Source organism: Acanthisitta chloris, unplaced genomic scaffold (genome assembly GCF_000695815.1).
Source record: "Acanthisitta chloris isolate BGI_N310 unplaced genomic scaffold, ASM69581v1 scaffold288, whole genome shotgun sequence".
Lineage (NCBI taxonomy): Eukaryota > Metazoa > Chordata > Aves > Passeriformes > Acanthisittidae > Acanthisitta > Acanthisitta chloris.
In genome coordinates, this window is record NW_008685115.1 from 16,470 (window position 1) to 35,951 (window position 19,482).

General features: G+C 35.4%; 1 protein-coding gene across 1 annotated transcript in view; it reads right to left on the bottom strand.

Annotated features, from left to right (window-relative positions):
• Nucleotides 1–19,482, bottom strand: part of LOC103806872 (calcium-activated potassium channel subunit alpha-1-like) — a gene marked incomplete at its 3' end in the record, with an annotated part of 64,395 nt that overhangs the window by 16,113 nt on the left and 28,800 nt on the right. Inside the window, exons 4-7 of the mRNA XM_009079580.1 lie at nt 14,218–14,293; nt 8,785–8,860; nt 6,931–7,101; nt 4,949–5,040 (exon numbers count right to left, since the gene is read on the bottom strand). Of these exons, the coding sequence (XP_009077828.1) occupies nt 4,949–5,040; nt 6,931–7,101; nt 8,785–8,860; nt 14,218–14,293 (415 nt within the window). The remainder of the gene's footprint in view (nt 1–4,948; nt 5,041–6,930; nt 7,102–8,784; nt 8,861–14,217; nt 14,294–19,482) is intronic.

Genomic DNA, 19,482 nt, shown 5'->3' on the forward strand with positions numbered 1-19,482 from the left:
TTTGGATAAGCCTTAAATTTTTGTTCATTTTTTAATGAAATTCAAATGTCTAATGAGTCCAAGATGGCCTGTCAACTTAAATTATCTGTTTGTCTTTCTGTTTACCATATCTATCTGTCTACAGTTTTTATTTTTGTCTGTGAAGTTTAGTTATTGAATCCCATGTTTCCTTCTGGAAGGAATCTCCAACAGATGATTATTCCTGTTGACATGTTGATGATTTGCTAATTTATGGCTTGTAAATTTAAGAAATCTGAAGAGATCTCTGGGAAGCAGAGCAGATCATGAGAGAAGAGAAACAAGAGGTTTTAACAGCTTATACAGTAAAGAACTGTGATTTCACTAAAATACAATTTTTAATCTCACTTATTAACTACAATAATGCCTCTGGATAATTATTTTTTTACATCTTTTGAATCTGTAACAAAATTTAGCATAAACACTTACATTTGTGACAAGACAAGCAATTTATACACACATGTACAGAATCACCGGATGGTTTAGTCTGGGAGGTACCACAGTGGGTCATCTGGTCCAACCTCCCTGTTCAGATTATCCCTCTCTCTGCCAATATCTATTCATGGGAAGTAACATTCTACACCCTGACCTCATAATTTCCATTGGACTTGATTGCAGTTTTGAATGAAAAATGCAAAAATAATTTAGTTCAAGGAACTAAAATTCAATAACTCAGTGCAAAGACTGAAAAATATCAATAAGTTATCCAGTCTCTCTGAGCACATCAGTTTACAAATGTTCTTTTCCTATGCCTTCTACAGCTTTGTGCAGGCCGATTGACAATAAGCTAATACCTCCCAATGGAAAACATTTCACAGAATTAAAATCCAGTCTGATCATATGAATGCACTAATACAGAAATGGAACAAGAACAATCTTGATTCTCAAGTAAATTAGTAGATGTAGAATAAAAGTTTAATTAAAAACTAGCAGAGGTAAAACAAATCTGGATCCATAACCAAAGCTTATACCACACCTGAGTAATACGAATATTATAAAGAAGAAAGAAAAAACTTCGAATATTTTTTCCTTTAAATAAATAACACAAATGATCTTTTAAGTCTTATTTTGGCTGGAACTGGATGTGTAAGTTCCAAATATCAAAAAAAGAGTGCTATAGCCTAAATCTACTTATCCAAACCCAAGCATTTCTTGAAGAAGAGCCATGTCTCATAAGACATAAAGCCTAAACTTTATAGGTAAGAGGTTAGTTGGAGCACTTCAGAAGACCATCAAAAGACAAAGTGATCACTGCCCATTGCAGCCTTCCAGAGGCATGAACAAACCTGCAGGCATATTGCTATGTTCTAAATCCAAGAGTCCTTCACCTATGGTGACAGAGTGGCAGATACCTTTTGAACATTTTATGGTACTTCACTTTAGAAATATCACTTTAAAATGATCCCTTGAAAACTAACTCTTGAATTCTACAGATAGGTTATAGAAACAGCCTAAACAAAGTCAAATCAAAAGCCTCAAAAAGAAAAGAGCTAGGCGTAGACATGATGTAGGGAAGCAGTTTCTGGTCTCCAAATTATTCAGAAATTTCTTTCATACTCAAGCTATATATAGTCTTTCAGTTTGTAACTGATGAAAAAATTTCAAACAAAAACCTTCCCCTGTGCATATATATAAAATTATGTATTACTGTCTAAACTAAAATCTAAGCTATAAAATTTTCATAATACTGTAATAAAAGGTAGCATTTTTCTTCTCCAGCTACATCTTCCATCGAGTTTTTATGTCCATATTTACATTCAGCAATTTGTCATTACAAACTATTTCATCTTTTAGTGATGATAGCAGTTTGTCACTATTTTACTTTATGAAATTATGCAAATATAACATCTTTCAAGTATAATTTCATTAGTTATTTCTTAATGACCTAGTAAGTTTCACAACTAACTTAGTATTAAGTAAATTTAACCAGTGATAATTGCATACTGACTCCAAACTAATTCTGTTTCCAAACTCCATATGTATGTGCCTATCTAAGAGAGAAGGTTCTTTACTGTGCATGATGACTCCCATATAGTTTATGAGTCCTTTGGAGACTTTATTGGCTGAAAAGCAAAATGAAATGTGAGATCAAACTTGTTGGTGTGTTGGTTATTTCTCTTCTTTATTAAGTGGAGTTTGTATCAATAATTCTTATGCACACATTGTAGTTACTTTGAGAATCACAATTCCATAGCAAAACTCTCCTTAGTATTAAAGTGATGCAGTGCAATCCTCAAAACATGCATGACATTATGTTGATTTTAATTTTGACCTAAATGTTTAATAATCTTATAGAAGCATGTTATTCCACAAACATAGTTTACGACGCAACATATATAACCATACATATAAATGCTACAAAGCAGACCATGTATTTACCTATTCTGGAGAAAGTTAAAAAGTATATACATTTGATATTTTAAAGACTGAAACCACATCTTTCATCAAAATTCAGCTGTTTATGTATTGTACATGTATTTAATTTATCTGGAAACTTTCTGACTTTAGAAATAGAACAACTGTAGTTTCTCGTTACGTTTGATGCCAGAATCTATGCTTGGTTGCTCAACTAAAGACCTTATATTGCTAATTACTACCACATGCCCATATCCCAAGCAAAGGAAAACTTATTGGTTCTGACAATCCATTCTCTCAACACTGAATTCCAAATGAAAACTTAAATTTTGGCCAAACATAACATTTCATCAATCTTGTTCTACTGACTGCAAAAGCAACATCAAACAAGTGGTGCTAATGGCTTTTCACTGTGCAGTTCCCAAGCTTAGATTCTCTGATGAAAGACTCAAATGAGCAAAGGACATCTTTAAACTACTTAGCGATTAATAATTGAAACAGAGAACAATGCATAAAGTAAATTGAACAGTTTGTATGCTGATGACAGAGCTGAGTTTCAAACAACAAATTACATGAGCAGTAGAGATTAGCAGAGAAAGCACTGATGACAGAGTGAGGTAAAAACAAACAGATAGTGCATATAAAGAAAGACAAAAACAAAAGGTGAAAAAACCCAAAATTAAGCACGCCCCAAAGCTAGCAGAAGCCTGTAATCTGGAGTTGAGCTTGTCAGGATGTGGGGTTCTGACTGAAGATCAGGTCCAAATTTAGAGACATCTGAGCAATGCTGGGTACTAGTGACAATGTAGAAGGGGAGACACTAAAACCCTGTATGTAAAATAGTTTTTAATCATATTCCCCTCTGTTACAACTCCTTTGGAGCTTCAGAAACAGAGCTATATGTTCTGTAATCTCCTTGAGACACCAAGTATGAACATAAATACGTCTCCTGTCCTCTGTCACAATTAAACATTTTGGGAAATGAATGGTACTGCTCTTTCTTAGAAATAAATCAAGGCATTTTCTTCATCTAGATAAGTGAGTTATGATGCAAGTTTCCAACATCAGTGTTTACAGTTACCCTAGATATTTGAAGGTATCTCAAAAAATGTATTGAAGTTTTCCATCTAATTGCTTGAGTATTACTGGACAGAAGTATAAGCTATATCTAATTTTAAAACTTTGCTTTATCTATCCAGTGATGTAAACCAGTACTCTAGAATTAACTCTGTGGGACATTTACAGTGTTTTCGGTACACAGAGAGGAGAAACAACTTGATAAAACCATAATCCACTTTAATAAAATCTTGCATGGGTGACGATTTGAAAGGAACAAAGTAAAAACCAATCCTCCTAAAGTAAGGAGAAGGACAATTAATTAGATGCATTTCTTGCAATACCTTCTTTATGGTATATGAAAAGGACTCTCTGTATGACTAGTCTTTCAGGGCAAATATATCTCTACCAGTGAATGCCACAATGATATGTCATGAAATGAAAGATGGCAACACTAAAGGTGATATTGTGCTATATTGCACTATATCACCAAGTACATCTAGTTCATTAAAGGCTATATCCCAGCACATCTAGATGCTGGGAATGCCAGAAAGAGCTGGTTTTAACTTGGTCAAGAAAACAAGCAGGCTTTCAATAAAAATGTAATGAGCTAATGTGGTCCAATAAAATTTAACCTTTGCTACCAGGTAAAAACAGTGGGACTTATGGATTTGTTCATTCACCATACTATATTGATACTAAGGCTACTGTCTGCTCTTCTTAGAATAAGTTTTATATGGTGTGTGGAAGAAAATTACTTTAAAATCCCTGGTCATACATGCTAAAATTATGAGTGTTTGTAATATCCATGCGAAGTCAAAAGGAGGTGCATGAGATCTGAATCTGCTGGCCAAACATTAAGGAACAGCACTATTAGACTGCTTAGATAGTCAGTCCAATGGAATAAAATGGTCAACATTAATCTCATATTTTGCACTCCAGTAAAACCAAGTTTTCAAAAGAAGTGAGTTGTCTGAAAAACATGTGAATTATCATTGTCACTTAGTTAAAAGGTAAACCACATGATAATCTGATACCCAGAACTGTGAAGTGACAACTCAACCCTGCTCCAGAAGTTAACTGCACATGTAATAGCAGCACTTTTTACAAGATATGTCAGTGTAGTCTTAGTGGTATGCAGGTTCTCTTGAAGTGACAAACTCTTGTGACTTGTACCATAGCATAGCCCAGGTCTCTAATTATAGTGTGACAACTCTCCAGTGGTAACATCTGATGTCAAAGAATACAGCCTTGTAAGCTGTGAGTCAGCTATTACCACCTTCAGGGGCTCTTTAAAGTCACACAACCACACCTGGTCTTTTTTGACTTACTTTCTGCCTCGGGTTGAGTTAAAAGTTCCGCCGTATTTCTTCCGATTAAGGATGAGAGCAGCAATTTCTGGCACGTAGCGAGCAAACATTGCCTACATGCATGAAACAAAAACACAAAAAAAAAAGAAAATGGCATGCAGAGAGTGTTCTACTGCAGCAGAGGCAGCAGAGCCTCTTGGGATACTTACTTTCTTCCACTAACCGCACTATAGGAACCACCATATTTCTTGCGGTTTCCTATTAACTCTATGATTTCAGGGACGTAGCTGGCAAACATGGCCTAAGAAGAAGATAGGAGACAGAAGAAAAGACTAAAAAGAGAGGCCAAAGAAAGGGGGATGATGAATATTTTCAGAAGATATATATTTTTAAGATCTGAAAATGCAAAAGAATTAGATCTATGCAGTTGTTTAAAAAGAAATTTTTAAAAAAAGTAAAAGTTCTTATCAAACAAAACAAGAGGGCTCAATATAAAAGTTGGTCTTGGAGAAGGTGCACAAAAAAAAAGTAAAAGTTTTTATCAAACAAAACAAGAGGGCTCAATGTAAAAGTTGGTCTTGGAGAAGGTGCACACCATATAAATAAAGTATATGGTCAAAAGAGGAAAAATAGACGCACAAAACAAGAACAAAATTAATTCAAACTGGTATCTAATAACAAAAAAAATAGTTATGCTTATTTCTTCCTGAAGAGGAGAGGGGGAAAAACCTATCCAAGCTCCACAGCAAAAAAAAACTACTGTTACATTTCTTTTTTAAAATACAGGCTTTTCCCCCCCATTATTAGGATTTAAAAGAAGACAAAAGGGAAAAACCTATCCCAGCTCCACAGAAAAAAAAAAACCAAAAAACCAAATCAAATATTATCACTACGGTTACATTTCTGTTTTAAAATACAGGCTTTTCCCCTCCATTATTAGGATTTAAAAGAAGACAAAAACAAGATGGAATCAGGGGTTATTTCCCCCATCAAGAAACAAAAAGATCACCCCCCCGCCCCAAAAAAAACTTTTTCAAAAGCTGTTGGTTTTAGAAAGATTGGAATATTGTGATAGAGCCCCAAAAAAAGCTTTTTCAAAAGCTGTTGGGTTTAGAAAGATTGGAATATTGTGATAGAAAAAAAGGTTTTGAGGAGAAAATAAAAATTACTCTGCCATGTTTTGTCCAACAAACATCTTCCTTGTGGCTGGATACTTCGAAGAGCTACTGCCATTTGACATGATCTTTGTCTTCGTATGTCAATAAACAGACATGGGAATGCATATATTTAATGCCTATATATATGCATCTATGCATATCATATATGGCATTCGTAACACTAGTTATATACATATCATCTCTGCAAGATGTATGTATATGTGAAATAAATATGAGGGTAAATCACCAATACACATATGTATGTATGTATGTGCACAATATATATTACAACTCATCCATGAAGCACTTACCTTGCACAGTGTAAATATTGAAATAAACTTTGCTGTTTAAGAGAATAACATTACAACAGGTTCTATAATACTAACACTGACAAATAATAGAAAAGTTGACGTAAGACAATTAGTACCTTTGATGCTATTTACATACAGGACAAAGAACACGAGAATTTGCTGATATAAAATGATACTGGTTATGGTCATGTGATAAATTGTGGGTTTAAATTGTGCTACATGATATGAAAGGATGTTTGAAATTAAAGAGAATGTGGTTTGCCATCATCTGGATCAGGCAAGCTGCTCTTTAAGGCAGTCCAAAGCCACAGTGTTTGTTGGAATTCTGGGAAGGAACACAGAAGGGTGGGTAGGACATCTGAAACCGCAAAGTGCCTTTAAATATCAATAGCAGACTCCAAAAAATGCACTACAGTCAGTCACTAAAAAGTAGAGGACTACAAATAATATTATAAATTGAAATATGAAGGCACTTTATGTATTCACATGCATTACTCATTTAAATGGATTAGAAAAATTCTAACTGAACTAATTTGACAAGCTCTGACAAAATATTTTCTACAGGAAAAAAAGGAATATTAAACATATTTAAAAGTTTTACAATTAATATTAATTCACTAATCCAGGTTATTATTGTTTCTTTAATTACAACATTGAGATATTCAGGATCAAGTATTATGGTATCTAGAATAATAAGCAGAATTAAAAAAAAAGAGTTTTTACCAATCCCCCAAGGATGAAGAAGACCATGAAAAGGCGACCAAGGGTTGTTTTTGCATAAACATCTCCATAGCCAACAGTGGACATTGTAACCATCAGTAAATAAACACATTCCCAATATGTTAGCGGTTGATTATTTTGAAAATTTTCCCATGGATCCCCTGAGTTCTCCACCTAAAATGTACAAGAAAACATATAAGGAATTAATAGAGTTGTAGCTTAAATTATTTATACTGCTATAGGCAAGTCCATGTGTGTGTAGATATATAATTTGGCATATAATATAAACTCTGAATCCTTTCCTGTGATTTATTTTGAACAAATACAGAACCTGACCCTGTCCCAGATATAGGCCTACAGTTCTTTTGCCAATATACATACCCTTGCCACTCTTAGCATTTATGGAAAGTATCTTTCCGTTCACCACTATATAATATAACTTATGAATGTAGTTAGGTAAGCTCATTTTATAAAAATTTGTTCAGGACATTTTCACAGTGCATCTTACATGTAATGCAATTATACTCTTTAATGGGTTTGTTTCAAAGGATTATGTAGCTATTAAAGGCATTGCTGAGACATTTAGTGATATACAATTACTTTTCCAAGAAGCCAGCTACTGTCGTGACAAAGCTACAAATTTATCAGTGGGAAAGGGGCATGTCCTCTAACACTTATTCCACAGTAAAAAGTTGGAATATTTCTACAGTAGAATAGATAAACTTACACTGAAAAGCCAAGGAGAAAACCCCAAACCCTACCAAAATCCAAATCCTAGAAAATAGCTTTCCCTTGCTCTTGTAATTTTTAAAGCGTTGGGGGGCTGCGTTTGCTTATTTGTTTGTTCAAAAATAGAAAAAGCTATTGTTTCTATGATAAAAATGCTATATTTGTGGAGCTCAAATATATGGTCCTATGTGAATGAGAAATATATCATAAACGAAAACATTCAAAAATTTGGTGTATTTTTATATGGGTGAAAAATAAATGACTGATATTGCAACAAAATAAACATTTTTAATTTAATCTCGTACAGCTGGATGCAGCTCTAATTAATTCAATGAAATCAATTAAATTTCTCCATATTGACACCAGTATCGTTAAATTTTAATATTAGTCCAAAACTTTCCTGAATACATTATTACTACTAGCAGCTTGAAATTCTAACTTAATCATAAAATGTACTTAAAGGACAACCACTTAATCATATTTGACTATATTTACCTGACAATCACGTAAAAGCTCTTAGTTTAAAACACACCATTGACACACACCTACTCACCTATATTCACATTTATGGACTGATGTACTTCTATACTATCTTACATTTTTCAAGTATTAAGTGCAGAATAGAAATCTATTACAAAACTCTATGTTAGCAGTGACTGAAAACTACACCTAAACAATTTGAAATTTAAAGAGTAGTAACTAACCTCTAAAAAATTTCTATCCAAAATGATAGTAATCCCACTACTTTTCATGGAGATACAGAAATGTGTGTCTCTGGCACAACCATTGGTTTCCCAGGACCCCAGAATGGCTTCAGCTCTGCCAGCCCTCCCAGGAAACTCTCGGAGTTCTTTAGCAAACGCTGCCACCTACTGGTAAATCCTCATGGTTCAACAAGTTCCATCAGTCCAAGTCTATTTTATCGCTGAGGTTAATGATGTCTTTCTTACTATTCCGACCTAGTTTTGAGTAGAAACCTAACATTTGGGAAGTTGTGATGCCTTTTTATTGTACTCCATCAATGTGTTAAGGGATTATCCAGATCAAGGCAATTTCAGGCAATAAAGTAGTTCAGCGAGCACATGATTCATGAGAAAAAGTCAATGAAGTATTTTCAAATATACTTACCAAATGTATGAACCCAGCTGCTGTCAGCCACGTGCTGATAAATATAGAGCACAGATTCACTAGCTTGATGGAATTACTGAAAATAAACAAAACAAAGAGGAACTTAGACTAGCATTTTTCACACATTTTTAATACAAACGTGTATACAACTGCATACTTTAGACTAAAGAGTCTGATGGTTATTTCCATAGAGAAACAGACTTCCTAAAAAACTTTATCAAAAGTTTATGCAAAATATGCATTTTGTCTTTGCAAAGTTCACATTTTCATAATTTAGACAGTGTGGAAGACTGAAATCTTAAAGGTCAATGACTCAAACTATCAACCATTTGCAAAAGCATCAGGGTGATTTGCTAATGCTAAGTTTGCCCTCTCCAGTTCAAGCAGAGGAGAGGTTTTGGGTGTAGTGATGAAACTTCTGATCTGCATAAGAACAGCCCAGGTGCAGAGAAGAGGCTCACCCATCACAAGGGGATTGCATCAAACCAACCTTTGTTTAGCAACTAGCTGGTTTTGAGTTAGTCAAGGGAAAAGGCCAAGAAGAAGTAGATCCTTTGAAATTGCACATTTCCTCTCTTACATCACTGTCTCAGACACAAAAACTCCCCTACTCCAGGGGAGGTATAGGGACATTCACATGCAGGCCTGAAGGTATTCATCCCTCCTGATAAGGCCTAACTTACTCAACTGCACTGGCAAGAGAAACAGCCATCACATCTTAGAAGAGACCATAAACCATCAAAGATGCCCGAAGTTCCCCCAGACTCATTTCTGGGGTCTTCTACCAGAGGACTCTGCATAATCCACAGTGTTGCATCAGACTTTCCTCACCAGGGAAGGTACCTAGGCATTCCCACCTGAACCTGAATGTATATTAACCCATTGAACTTTTTGTTTCCTGGGCTTCCTCCACCCCTGACAGATCTTGACTGCAAGGATCACTTTTACCAAGGGACATCTAAATTGCCATCAGGTCTCATTGCTGGATCCAGGAGTGGTCATATCTTTCCTCTCCACCATCTACTCTTAGCCTTTCTCTCTCTCTCTTTCTTTCCCTTATATATTTTTTCTTAAGAGTTGGTTTTGTACTTTTATATTGCTATATTTCCATAAATTGCTACACACCTTGGAATTATTCATATGTAAATACATAAACACACATGAGAAAATTATGATTCCTAAATTAACTAATTAACTAACTTTGGTATTTGACAGTTCCTGCATGAAGTCCTAAGTCATTTTCATTTATTCTGCCTTAATGAACTCCTATGGACTTCTTTGTGAAAATTCACATGAAGATAGAGTATTTCATCTTTCACATTCACATTTTTCTTTTAAAAAAATTTTTTAAATAAAGTAAAATATAAACCTACCAATCAAACTCTGCAAACTACTTTTAGTCCCACTGAGCAGTATCCTCCCTATGGTAGCCAGAAGAGACTTTGAAGCAAGAACCTCACTCAATTCAGTGGTAAAATAACATATATAAAATCTTGTGGAAGAAATATAAGTAAAATTTGCTCCCTCTCTTCTCACAAAAATCACTGTCCTAAGATGGATATTCAACAAACACACAAGGAACTGCAGTCTATGTATGACTGTGTTTAAAAAATCTTAGCCATTCATGGAATTGTATTGGAAACAGCTCTCCTATGGTTTTGAAAACATTTATAAACAGGTACAATGCCTTAGGAAAACCCACAATGATTAGTAATGCAATGCATTAAGAAATTATAAAAGTTGGGAAAAATTCACTATCAGCATTAGCAGTAGTAGTTTTGCAGTAGAATTAATTAACATTTCTGTTTATAAGTAATTCAAGGACAAAAAAAAATGCATTATTTTCTGAACAAAGTTGAGAAAAGGACCTGGAAAATTATCCAGACCAAGTCCATTAAAAATATTTTACAGAGTTGCAGTTAGTGAAGTGGGCACCTGTGGGTACAAGGAAAATAGTATAACTAGGTAATGTGACAGATGCTGTAATGAATACTGTACTCAAAAATTAAATAATTTCCCAGCTTTCCTGCCATTAAGTAGTGTTCACCTACAACAACACATATTCTCTATTTCTCTTTTTCTTAAAGTATGATTGATTAAAGTCCCTATTTTGTTGGTGATAGCACAGGACCCTAACCAATAGGTTTCACAATTAAACAAAATCATAGGAGTTATGCTAATGCAAAGCTCCAATATGAAAGGCCAAATATCATCCTTCACCTGAACTTAGAACAGGAGATGTTCCTGATAAAATAATGTGTCAGTTGGTCTTCACATATTACTCTCATACAGGTAGCTGGCAGCAGACATTAAGAATAATAATTTACATGACTTGTTAGGTACATTTTATTTTTGCAGATTTATTAAACACTGTACCTTGTCTCTGCTCTATGAAATACTGCCTGTGTTTCTGCCAGAGTCTAAATATAGATGAAGGATTAGTCACAAACATTTTCCCCCTCTTTAAGCTCTTTCCAACATCTGTGCAAAATCCCTTACTGTGAGCCCTGCCTAAGCCTCTGTAGTTTTGTTGAAAAATATTAGAAAATAACAAAGTGAAAGAGAGAAATTTTCAACTGAAAACTGCATAAGTCAATTTCTTAAAACACAGGGACAAAAAATATGGAGAAAAATACATTTAATTTCAAATTAGGGAAACAGATCCTTGGCAGAGTACAGTCTGTCAATATGCCACTGTAACAATTTGCTTTGTTTTATTGGATCTTTTCAAATATATTTAGCAATTTTTCAGATATTCTAATCATTACTTAACACTTTGCTAGTCTCCTTACTGTCTCTATTTTTGCATTGTTTAGTTTCTTCCTTTGGATTCCAGTTTTTGGAAAGGCCCTTCTGCCCATTGTGTATATAATACATGTTCCTTTAATCCTCGTATCTTAGTCACTAATTCCAGGAGTAATTTTAATTTCTAGGTTAGAGTAAATGGGATTTTTTACTGGGGAAGAGAGAAAAAGGAGAGAATTTCTTCTCCAATTACACTAAATACTAAAAACACAACAGTGCCCTCTATACCCTATCCATTTCTTATCTTGTCAGTAGTTACTTGTTATTAATGCCAAGCACACTGAAATGCCTCTAGTTGAATTAGTTCCATGTTTTCTTCATATAAAACACGTATCACCTCAAACAGAGAACTCTGGCAGGTTTTTTAAATAGTAAAGATTGTTAAGGAGTTTTTCCTATACTATAATTTCAGAGCTAGTTAATGATATACTGAATTTGCTATCCCAGTTCAACAATTCAAGATCTGTAATTAATCCTTGGTCTTTATGTTCACAAACAATAATATTGCAAATTTCATTAAAACTTTAAAAGTGGATAGCAAGGAATGCTAAAATATCTTAATTCTAGAAGTTTTTTAACCATCCCTGAGCAAAATAACATCGCAGTAGCTGGCAAAAAGCATGCAATACAGTGTAATATTTTAAATTAATAATAGCAGTTTAAAGCCATGGAATGTAATTGAAACCACTGATTGAATTTAGGGAAGTAAATTTTATTTCAATAAAAATAAATTTGTTGAGGCTAGTCATTTAACTCCTCTAACTCCTTCAAAATTACTACAGATTCCCCATTAACCACAAGGGCTCAGCATGCTTTTCAATTAAGAAGCATTTTGGTACTGTAACAGAAAATGTATACCCACCACATGAACCACAGTTCTGATAGTACTTTTGAACACACTGAAGAGATGAAAATTTCACACTAAAGTTAGCAGTAGATTGTTGCTTTCTAAAAGCTACACTCATGCAAGAAATAAAAAACCCAACCACTCTCACAGTCAAATTTATGTCATGTGTAACTAAAAACTTTTCCAAAATAAATGGCATTCTGTTTGTTTGTTTTAATTTGACCATCCATTTTACAAAAATATTTTTTGTGAACATCAATGGTGTTCCAAATTATTCAGTTCATTTCAGGTTGTTAAGTAAGACACAAAAGTGAGCAGACATGTCTTTCTATTGAAGACCAAGGAAGAGAGAGAGACATAAAGAACTGTTTTGGGGCAGTGACAGTTTTTAAGTCAAGCAAACATTGTTAGTGATGAACTGCTAAAGATTAATTCACTGGCTAAACTGAAACACTCATATAAGAAAGCATTGCTTTCCAGGCTTTCAATAATCAACATTCAAGGTTTACAGATATTTGGGCAGTCATATAAACAATCACAAAGATGATGATATCTAATATAAGAGTGAATTTTGCACCAGAGAAATGCTGTTTCAGTGAACACGTCAGTGTTGGATAAACCAGCTCTGAGTACTCTGAATGTGATTAATGCAGTATCCTTTCATTTATGGATCTGAAATTTGACAAATCCCACACTACTGAAGAGGCTATTAGCATTTATCCAAAATCCTTTGAGTTTATGGGGCTTCTCCATTGATTGCCATTTCTTATAGCAAGGTTATTTTGTGTGTTAAACTCATTGGATGTTCTGAGCTCCTGCACTAATTACCTTTACCATCCTTGTAGTATTCTAAGCTATGGGACTTCACTACACATTCTTTTGACAAAAACTGGATTCCTCACAGTTGAAGAAACAGCTGTTCACTGTCAGTGTGTACAAAGCTCAGGAGCTATTTACTCATTATTACTAATTATCATTGCAAGCACTGGAGTTACCTGCACATCTATCAACTGGTGCAGAGAGCACAGGATTTCAGAATGGAACTAAGTTTACAGTAATTATTGGAAGTTCAGTTCAATACTTCACCTGGGTCATTTTAGAGAATAATGAAAAGCAATGTTTCTTCAACTGCAAGTCATGGGAACATGTCATTATATTTCCTTCAAAGTGATATTTTGTTCAAAATTGTGCTAATCTTGGAAAACATTCATGTATTAATAGGCCAAAGAACCAGCAAGCCAGAAAATTAATTGGAGAATTTTAATGATTATATGAAATAAATACTTATGAAAATGAACACAATATAAAGATAGCTTGGTGTAATTTCTAATATGTTTTTGATGTGGAAAAGGATGCTCATTTCAAAAAACCTGAAATTGGGACACTGGTAATATGTCAAAATACTTTTTAAAATGTATTCTGTTGAATGAATTTTGATTTGTTTTTCCAAGACAGTAGAACATGGACCAATTATATGGAAAGCAGCAATGTTTAATCACAGCAGAGCTATGTAATTCATTCTGCTTTTAATTTATCAACACACTGCTCTGCTTGATATTTCAAATGTAACAACACATCAGTTAAAATCTAATGATAACATAGCAAAAGATGCTGTCACTGATAAATCATTCATCATCAGCAGAAATAGGTTTAAAGAACAAGTAACAAATATTTTGCTATTTTTCCAGGAAGGAAAATAATGTATTACTAGGACCCCAAATCTTAGCCATTTATGCTCTGTCACCAATGGAAATAGCTCAGTATGTAAGAAAACGTCTTACCTTGTTTTAAGTATATTCAGAAACTGCAAAATTTCTGAAAACTGTATCAGTCTAAGGGCTCTTAAAAATCTTAAACCTGTAGTAAAGAAAACAAAGCTATATTAAAGAATAATTCAAATTATAACAAAATATTACAATGACAGTGATCAATTAAATCAACATAGGTAGCATACAAATTGCCAAATACCTTTGAAATGCTCTTCCATATTTAATTGTTCCAAGATCCTTACCAGGACTTTTTCAAATTGTTTTAATTTATTTCCCTAATAGCTGATGTATCCTACCAGAAAGCCTTGGTGTATGTAGGAAGCCATGGGAGGAGATACACAGGCTGAAAGCTAAGGGGAAAAAACCTCACTGAGATTTCTGTTGGTAATTCTAGTGCACATGTCCTTCTCTTCCAGGTTGTCAGACACATACAGATCTGAAATGCCTCAGTCCTCCAAGCTCCCACGTTGCTTAGTGAAAAATAAGAGATTATGGGCAAGAGATCTGATAACCTGGATAAAGTAGACTGTGTGTATGCCTGATTAAATTGGTAAATCATAATGACGTAACATATTTTAATAATGCTGTCTATCTCCACCCTAATTTCAAAAAACTCAAGCAGGAGACTAGAGAAATGGGAAATTTACTCTAAGTCTTTCCATCAGCCTATAACTATAGGAATGCATTACACTTCAGCTATTAGAAAAGCAACTATTTTTACAAAGAAATAGCATTGTATGTTGAAATCAGGTTGCGTGCATAGCAATTCCCAGACAACCACAAAGTCAGTGAGACAGACACAAAGAGAGTGGGTGCAAGAGAAAATATGATAGAAGATTAAGGGCTTAAATTATTAAAATAATCTTATGGTCATAGTAAATAATTTAGCTGCAGATCTTTGGTATATGAATAAAAGTACATTGTGTATTATAAATATGCAGAGCTTATAAAATTAAAGCTCTAAGGATAATTTTTATTAGAGAGTACAGCCAGGAGTTACATAAAAGTTGTGTAACGTGGTATTGCAACTGTTACAGTTAGGTCCAGGGTGGCTTCTTCTCATCTGTTCTCTTTATTTACATTTATTTTACTCAATTCTAGTGCTAGAAAGCACTTTTTATTTCTAGAAACATAAGGAAAGAGACTGGTCCTGACTAACATATAAACCTGATCATAATTTTCATCATCTCAGTGGGATGAGAGATTCCCTTCAAAAGCAAAGATGCATGTGGCAAGATGTGTTTAAATCAAAGGGTTTTCTTCACAGTATTCTTGGAATGTTGTTAAACAAAATTTTTACTGTGGCTAAGGCTTATAAATAGCCCTGTTAAGTAGCCTTGTCATGATTCATAAGTGGTCTTAAAGTACCCTCCTGCCTGTTACACAGACATAAGATTTCTTTTTTAATTAGTGACTGTGGGGAACTTTGAAAATTAATCACAACTTGCTAAATGGATTTAGGGGTCTAGATGAAAAGCAATGAAATGAATCTTAATAATCATAAACATCAGATCCATTTGCAATTAGAGGATGATAATTTTGGATCATATTGCTGAAACGGTGAGAGACGTGTCCCTTTACTCCACTTCCGGTAGTTCCCACAGTTGCTAATCCTATCCAAAGAGATGTGATTGGACAGGGATGGAGAAGACCTTTACTAGCAAACCTAAACTTTCTCAGCTCTGTTCCATCCAGCTACCTTCCTCACTCCATTCCCTATGAACCTTTCTGAAATATAGCTGGTGGGAGAAAAATCCTTCCCCTCAAATTCTTTGCACTGCATCTGAAGTTAATATGATGACTGAGTTACCCATTTTCATGTCCCAAAAAGAAGTCTGAGAAATACCAAGGTTAACAATAAAATCTCTTGTCTCCCAACTGTTATAATGCTTGAGATACATTTTAGTTGCCGAGACACCAAATGATAAAACAAAATGACTACAGCTTCAATGTATTTTTCGTGAAAGAAGAAAATCATTATGGATGAAGTTCTGCATTTGCTACAACCCACACCATTTTAATTCCCTTCAGAGAACAGAATAAATAAATAAAAAAGTTGGAGAGTTTGCTTGAACAGTTTACTTTAACGACAAATAGAACTGGCTTTCAGTTGTAAAAGCTAAAGGAATTATTACAGAGAAAGGATCAAATAATAATTTTCAGAAACCTCAGTGCATTACCTGCTTTGTGTGGTTCAAATACAAAGAACAAAAATTAAATTAAATTTGCAGCTTTCCTTATCATGATGGCAAGTTAATTCTTTCCAGTATTCTACAGTTCTCAAGACAAAACCACATTTGCTATTACATTCCTATACACATGCCATTTTATGTCATTTTCATAGAATCATGCAATAGTTTGGGTTGGTCATCTTGTTCAACCCCTCCTGCAATGAGCAGGGATCTCTTCAACCAGATCAGGTTGCTCAGAGCCCTGTGCAACCTGACCTTGAATGCTTCCAAGGATGGGGCATCTACCACCTCTCTGGGCAACCTGTTGCAGTGTTTCACCATCCTCACTGTAAAAGACTTCCTTATATGTGTCTAAACTAACCCTCTTTTATATTTAATCCTTTACTTTCTGTTCTATTGCAGCAGGCCCTTGGTAAAAAGTCTCTCCCCATCCTGTAAGACCCCTTCAGGTACTGACAGGCTGCACTAAGGTCTCCCCAGAGCCTTCTATTTTCCAGCTAAACAAGTTTAGCTCCCTCAGCCTTTCCTCATAGGAGAGGTGTTCCATCCCTCTGATCCCTCCTCAGTATCTGCTCCAACAGCTCCATGACCTTTCCGTGCTGAGGACCCCAAAGCTGTATGCAGTACTCCAGTTTGTGTTTCACAAGAGTGGAGTAGAGGGTAGAACCCCCTCCCTCGTCCTGCTGGTCACACTGCTTTTGATACAGACTGGGACACAATTGGTCTTCTGGGCTGCAAGTGCACATTGCTGGCTCACATCCAGCTTTTCATCCATAAGCACACTCAAGTGCTTCTTGGGAGGGCTGCACTCAATCCCTTCCTCCCTCAAGCCTGTATTGACACTAGGGATTGCCCCAACCCAGGTGCAGCACCCTGCACTTGGCCTGTTGAGCTTCATGATGTTTCCAAGGGCCCACTTCTCAAACTTGTCCAAGTCCCTCTGGATGGCATCCTGTCCCTCAGGCATGTCAACTGCACCACTCAGCTTGGTGTTGCCTGAAAACTTGCTGAAGGTACACTTGATCTTACTGTCTATGGCATTGATGAAGATATCAGTGATGGTGCCAGTACAGACTCCATAAAGGACACCACTTGTCACTGATCTCCATCTGTACTTCTCGTTGCTGACTACCACCATGTGAAGCCAACCAAATCCTAATCTTCCAAAGTGTCCACTCATCAAATCCTTCTCTCTCCACACAGATGACACCCATGGCTCTTCCCCTGTGCACTAATGTAGTCACTACACCATAGAATACCACTAGGTTGGTCAGGCAGGACTTGCCCTTGGTGAAGCCATGCTGGCTGTCTTGAAGCACCTGCCTGTTCTCCATGTGTCTTAACATAGTCTCTAGGAGGACCTGATACCATGATCTTCCCGGGCACAGAGGTGAGGCTGACACATACGTAGTTCCCAGGGTCCTCCTTTCTACCCTTTCTGAAGATGGGTACAATGTTTTCCTTTCTCCAGACACCAGGGACTTCACCTGACTGCCAATAGATGGGTATTCCAGAATAGTGTAAAAGAAGAACTCTGGAAAGTGATCTGAACAAAACACATAAAAGGACTGGACAATGTCAGGGCTACAGTTGGCAGGTTTGCATCACCTTGTTTCCAGGCACTCACAGTATCTCACTTTCAAGGGCTGAACATACAAGCATTATTTATTCCACTGTGTGCAAGTGAAACCCACAATTCCTGCAGTGTTTGCTTCCCATAAAATTATTAGCACTAAGACTCAGCCAGCCAAAACAACTCTACATACTAAGGACAAATTACTCTGTACAATGCATTAGTGTGCATACCTCCCCAGGAGGTTATACATGCGAAGACTTTGTGTGGTCTACTGGCAACATCCACTAATACTAGCTAAACCAAACGTGGGGGGAAAGGGGAATTCTCATTCCTTAATAGTTATTTGTAAAGCTTGCCTGTGAAAGAGGTAAGAGGTGCTGTCCTTGAATGAATTTGTTTGATTCAAGCATTGACTGCTTGATCCTCTAGTAAATTATGTGCATTTTGAAAGACTGCAGCTAAATTGGAGGTTTCAGCCTTATTTTTCAAATAGACTACAAAAAGATGCTGCTGAGAAAAAACTGTAAGGATAAAACTCAGATGAAACGAGATTGCCCCTAAATGTAGAGTTATTTAGATCACCTTGAACTTAGCAAGCAGATGATGAATCAATTGAATAACTCCCAGAGGAAAAGTCCATAATGCACTTTATTCTGGTGCTGGTATTAATGACATGTGGAAGCATGCTTGCAATTGTACACGTGTCTGCAAACTGATGACACAGTAATCCTCACAGCAATAACCTTGTTGCAATGAGACAACTGTCAAACTAAAATGGCCTACATTTTTCAGTAGGTAGCTTATGATGAATTCATGTAAGATCAATACATAGAAAAGATTTTGGGGGGTCTAACTCAAGAGTAATTATTGACAGTGTCTGTAAAAATAGCCTACCTCTGGATACTATTCCCATGTAATCAGTAACACAATGCCCCATCCTATGCTCTCTCACTGTTTTCAAATAAGATTTGACTCACAATTAAGAAGATGCTATCTCTTCCAGGCCCACCAACTTGCCAAGAATAGAAATGGTTTGTATTTGTTTATGCATCAAAAATAGAAAGTAAAATTCTGTAACAGGAGCTCTAACAAAAATTCCCACTTTACTAAAGCTGTTTCAGCTACATACACAAATATGTACAGCTCTCTTTCCTTGGCAATATTTGGAAATGTGTTTTATACATGGGGGAGGAATATATTTTTTTAATATGAAATAAGTGCAAAACTAGTTTACATTTAAATGATATATAATCAATAGTTGAGATAGGATAAGTTTCTTATGTGTTATGGTAATGTCTATTCTAATTTTGCATAGTTCATGGATCCTGCCTGCTAAAGTTAAATGCAAACTGCTGAATAGAATGCTTACCTACTTTGTCTCCATCATGTAACTCACCTTTTTCTTGGCAAGAGGTTTTACATTGGAATTTTCTTATGGGATCTGACTGGAATAGGAGATAATCTTCTACACTCAAATTTACACAGAAAAATAAGACCAAAAGATATAAT